At 47.1% G+C, this 5,102-nt stretch overlaps 1 protein-coding gene across 1 annotated transcript; it reads left to right on the top strand.

Annotated features, from left to right (window-relative positions):
- The first annotated feature begins 775 nt into the window (after positions 1-775).
- Positions 776-4,681, top strand: LOC148234888 (uncharacterized). The gene has a single exon (XM_088186009.1). It carries the CDS (start codon positions 776-778, stop codon positions 4,679-4,681), a length of 3,906 nt encoding a protein of 1,301 aa, XP_088042135.1.
- The last annotated feature ends 421 nt before the right edge of the window (positions 4,682-5,102 follow it).

The following is a 5,102-nucleotide window of genomic DNA, read 5'->3' as shown; positions in this document are numbered from 1 at the left end:
ATGCATTTTAAATGATAAACCATGTTACATATTTAACAAATTTGGAACCGACCCCATTCAATTTGTATGAATTTGTATTAGAATAATTGATTCGTTATACGGCTTTTCGTTTAGCGGCCAAGTTTCGTGGAACGTATCTAGGCCGTAAAGCGAGGTATGGGTGTATATTGAAATACTTTGACTAGGATGTTATAAAGCATCCATCATATTCTCCTGACCTTGCTCTTTTAGCCATAAATTCACGACTTTACAAAATTAATAAGAAGCTATAGAATAAGGAAATATAAGTATAGATTAAAATATAGAACATTTATGAATATTACTGTTCCGACAATTTTACATATATTTATGCATGGCCGAATAAAAGTGTGTTATGGTCGTGCGTGGTTTTTTGTGTAAAAATAACCTGAAGACGCCTCAGCTGTCACGGCGTGTGGTCGTGCGTCAGCAAGGATTCTGAGGATGTAAACTCTGATAATAAAGCATTTCTATGGTTAGAGGCGTTTAATTCCGTCGAGAGACGGTGGTCCTTCGAAAAGAAAAGACGGCCATCTCCAAAGGGGAGAGGTCGCAACATTTGGTCCTACGAGCCGGATGGACCACCAGCGCTTCGCTGAGGAAGCATTCGGGGCAGCAGCAGCTGAGCAACTGCGGGGCATCACAGGGAAGCCGCCGGGTCGAGAAGCTGCGCAGACGGAGGAAAGGACATTTAGGTTAGTGGTTAGCCGTTCCCCACTTGTTATTTCCTAACCTCAAACTTTTCCCTCGAGTCAATATGTCGAAACGCGACATACTGAAGCGTTCTAGGCTGCAGTCGCAGCTTAAGCGATTTGCCGACGCTGTTGAGGGCTGCGTGTCGAGAGGAGACGCGACGGGTCTTCAAGTACATCTTGATGACGTTGTGGATGTCTTAAGGACCTTCAGGCAGGTCCAGGAGGACATCGAATGCACCATAGGTGAGGTGGAAGATGAAGCTACCTCGGCGTTCGAAAGGGATTATTACAAAGCCATTTACGCCGCGAAAGAGTTAATAGTGCAATATGCACGGGGGCAACCCCCCCTCCCAACAGTCGCACCGCCTACTAATGTCTCATTACCTGCCCTTCGGTTGCCTTTATTTGAAGGTAACTACAAAGATTGGCCGCATTTCTCTAGCCTTTTTCTAAATATTGTTTGCCGAAAGGCAAACATATCAGATCAAGAGAAAGTCCACTATTTGTTGACTTCGGTCAAGGGAGAAGCCGCTGAGGTCCTTCGCGGTATAGAGTCCGCAGGTCAGTCATTTGACCTCGCATGGGAGTTGTTGCGATCACGGTTCGACAACCCGAAAATTTTGGCCACTGAGCACTGGAGAGCACTGCTCAGTATTTCGACAGTTAGCGCCAGCTCCCATGTGGGGTTAAGGAAGCTGATCGATGCGGCTACGTTGCACGTAAGAGCACTGGAAGGTCTTGGGCTGCCAGTGCAGCATTGGGATTTTGTCCTAGTGCAGGTCATCGTGTCAAAATTGGCAGTGGTGCTGGCCCGCGAATGGGAAGCGACAGCACTAACAATCAAATTGACAACGTTCGAGGCGTTGTTAACATTTCTAAAAACGAAACATCAAGTGTTGGAAAACACAATTATCCCGACTCAGGTCCCCATTAAGGAGCCTAAAGTTGTTCACCAAGTGAGCCATCAGCCGTTGCGCGAGGTATGTCCTCAGTGCAAGGGGACTCACAAGTTGGGTGAGTGCCCCAGTTTCAAACAATTGCATGTCCATAAAAGGTGGGTCATCGTGAAACGAAACGCACTATGTTTTAATTGCCTGCGGAAAGGTCATAGTGCTGGTAATTGCAGGGGCAGTTGCTGCTCAGTGTGTGCAAAAAGGCATCACTTTTTGCTCCATGAAGATAGGGATCGAGCAGAAGCTCCAAAAGCGACAATGTCCGCTGTAATGGCCTGCCGGCCAGGTCAAACCGGTAAGGTAGTATCGCAAATAGCTTTACTTTCGACGGTAAAATTATCCATCCGGGGTCGAAATGATTCCACGCAAGTCTGCCGTGCCCTTCTTGACACTGGCGCTGAGACGAACCTTGTATCATGTGCACTGGTTGACAGGCTGGGTTTGAACATCCGCAAATCTAGCGCTAATATAGTGGGTGTAGCGGAGTCTGTGGCTGCTAGTCAAGGCTCTGTAAAGCTAAAAATAGCCTCGAGGAAGGAAAAGCAGTGGTCGGTAATTGACGCTATGGTCATGCCGAAATTGACTGCAAAAATTCCAAGCATGGCCAACAGCAATGTACGTAGGGCCATCCCTAGATATATCCAACTAGCAGACAATGAATTTGATTTGCCGGGAGAGGTGGATGTCATCCTTAACGCAAGTTGGTTCTTTGAATCAATGCGCAGTGGGCGCAAAAGAATCGAACTTGAGGATGGGTCAGTAGTAATTCTGGCAAATTCCATATTTGGGTGGATAGTGTCGGGTAGCATCTTAGCACCGGCCGCTAAAGATCCTGCCTGCAATCTTAGCTTGGTGCAGATGGACAGGCAGTTAAAAAAGTTCTGGGAGCTCGAAGAGGTCAGTAATGACCTAAGAGCTAGTCACAGCGACAAGTGCGAGGAAGAATTCAAGGGTTCAACAAGTCGTACAACGGAAGGTAGATTTGTTGTACGCCTTCCATTCAAAACCGATGACCGCACTTTGGGTGTATCATACGAGCCAGCGCTTAAGCGGTTCTTTGCTTTAGAGAGAAAGCTGGCGAAGTCGGTAAAGATTCGGGATGAGTATACTGACTTTCTTAAAGAGTATATCTCTCTTGGTCACATGTCTGAGCTTCCCACCGATCCGTCCATAAGGGACGAGGGTTACTACATTCCACACCATGCTGTGATAAAGGAAAGTAGTCTCACAACCAAGCTCCGAGTGGTTTTCGATGCATCGTTCAAGTCCAGCAACGGTGCCTCGCTCAATGATCTACTGATGGTTGGTCCAAAACTACAGCAGAATATTTTTGTCGTGTTGATTCGTTTTCGTCGGTTCGCGTATGTCATTACGGCTGACATAGAGAAAATGTACCGGCAGGTTCAGGTTCACGCCTCCCATAGGAGATTTCAAAAAATCTTGTGGCGATCTGACCCACGGGACGACGTGAAATCGTTCCAGCTGAACACAGTAACGTACGGGACAGCTCCAGCTTCATTTTTGTCGGTGCGTTACCTGCATCAACTTGCAGCCGAGGCAGAGGTTGATTTTCCTGCAGCCTCTGCAGTCATAAAAAATGATTTTTATGTTGATGACCTGCTCACCGGAGCAGAATCCATTGTGGCCCTTAAGGCATTACGGTCTCAAATTGACGTCATATTGAGAAAGGGCTGTTTCACCCTGAGAAAATGGCTGTCAAACGAGCCAAGGGTGATAAGCGATCTCAAGGAGGACGCAAAGGGGCAGATCTCTCACCATATCATTGAGACGAATGAGTCAACGACACTGGGAATGGGCTGGGAAACGAGAACAGATAGGTTATTTTTTATGGCAGCGTTCCCGGAGACACTCCCAGTGACCAAAAGGGAGATCCTCAAGTCGATCGCACAAATTTTTGATCCACTGGGTCTCGTCGGTCTCGTTGTTGTAATATTAAAAATATACATGCAGCAGTTGTGGAAAGAGAAGCTTGGCTGGGATTATAAAATCCCCAGCTCTTTATTCAGCTCCTGGCAATTGTTGTACGGGGGTTTAAATGGCCTAAAGGCAACAGTTGTCCCACGCCATGGGTTTGCGCAGTATCTGTCTAAGATCAAATTGGTCGGATTCTGCGATGTGTCCACCAAAGCATATCGGAACCGATCAATGGTGAAAGGCTATGTGTGTGTCTTTGTGTGCTTTGCGACAAAGGCAGTGCACCTGGAGGTTGTCACGGGACTCACTACAAATGAGTTCATGAACACCTTGAGACGATTTATCGCGAGGAGGGGCAAACCTGCCGAGTTGCACTCCGATAATGCCACGAATTTTGTGGGAGCCTCTCGTCAGCTAGGAAGGCTTCTAAGATCTGCCGACTTCAAGGAAGTTCCGGCTTCGTTAGCTGAACAAGGGATTAAATGGAGATTCATACCACCACGGTCACCGCATTTTGGCGGTCTGTGGGAAGCGGCTGTCAAATCAGCCAAGCGACATCTGGTAAGGGTAATGGGAAACGCGTCCTTAACATATGAGGCCTTCAGTACCATCGTTGCGCAGATCGAGTCAGTATTAAATTCGCGTCCGCTCACTCCAAGTTCCAATGATCCAAATGACCTCATTCCATTGACTCCTGGTCATTTCCTTATCGGCGAGCCACTAACTGCTTGTCCCCAGGAAAACGTGCACGACGTGCCGGAGTCACGGCTGTCTCAGTACAGACGTTTACAGCAGCTGGTGCAGCACTTCTGGGCCAGGTGGTCCAAGGAGTATGTGACATTGATGCAGCAGCGCAGCTTCAGATCGGGTTCCTCCAATCCTGACATTGGCGACATGGTGTTGTTGAGGGAGGACAATCTGCCTCCTCTTCAATGGCAACTTGGACGGGTGATCGGGTTGCAGCCAGGAGAAGATGGAGTTGTACGCGTTGTCTCGGTAAAAACGCCTAGCGGCATCACCAAACGTGCAGTCAGCAGGCTAGCACTCTTACCAGTGGAGCAGCAACAGGACACAGTGTAATAAAACAAATGTGCGTAAACAATTAGAAGATAATAAATTAGAAGATAGTGAGTAAGCAAGTATCGTTTCAAAATAAGATACAAAGCTACTTGAAGGGTAGGGAGAAAAAAATGTTCCAAACATAAGTTTTTGCAAGGGGGGAGAATGTTCCGACAATTTTACATATATTTATGCATGGCCGAATAAAAGTGTGTTATGGTCGTGCGTGGTTTTTTGTGTAAAAATAACCTGAAGACGCCTCAGCTGTCACGGCGTGTGGTCGTGCGTCAGCAAGGATTCTGAGGATGTAAACTCTGATAATAAAGCATTTCTATGGTTAGAGGCGTTTAATTCCGTCGAGAGACGGTGGTCCTTCGAAAAGAAAAGACGGCCATCTCCAAAGGGGAGAGGTCGCAACAATTACTACAACAAATAAGAAAAT

Source organism: Plectrocnemia conspersa, unplaced genomic scaffold, assembly GCF_051122295.1.
Source record: "Plectrocnemia conspersa isolate PC_06_02 unplaced genomic scaffold, ASM5112229v1 ptg000005l, whole genome shotgun sequence".
Taxonomy (NCBI): Eukaryota; Metazoa; Arthropoda; class Insecta; order Trichoptera; family Polycentropodidae; genus Plectrocnemia; species Plectrocnemia conspersa.
Note: the sequence above shows the minus strand (reverse complement) of the source record. Positions and strands in the feature narration are given on the sequence as shown.

Coding starts and splice junctions, on each gene's coding strand:
- LOC148234888 (XM_088186009.1), top strand. CDS start 776: ATGTCGAAACGCGACATACTGAAGCGTTCTAGGCTGCAGTCGCAGCTT.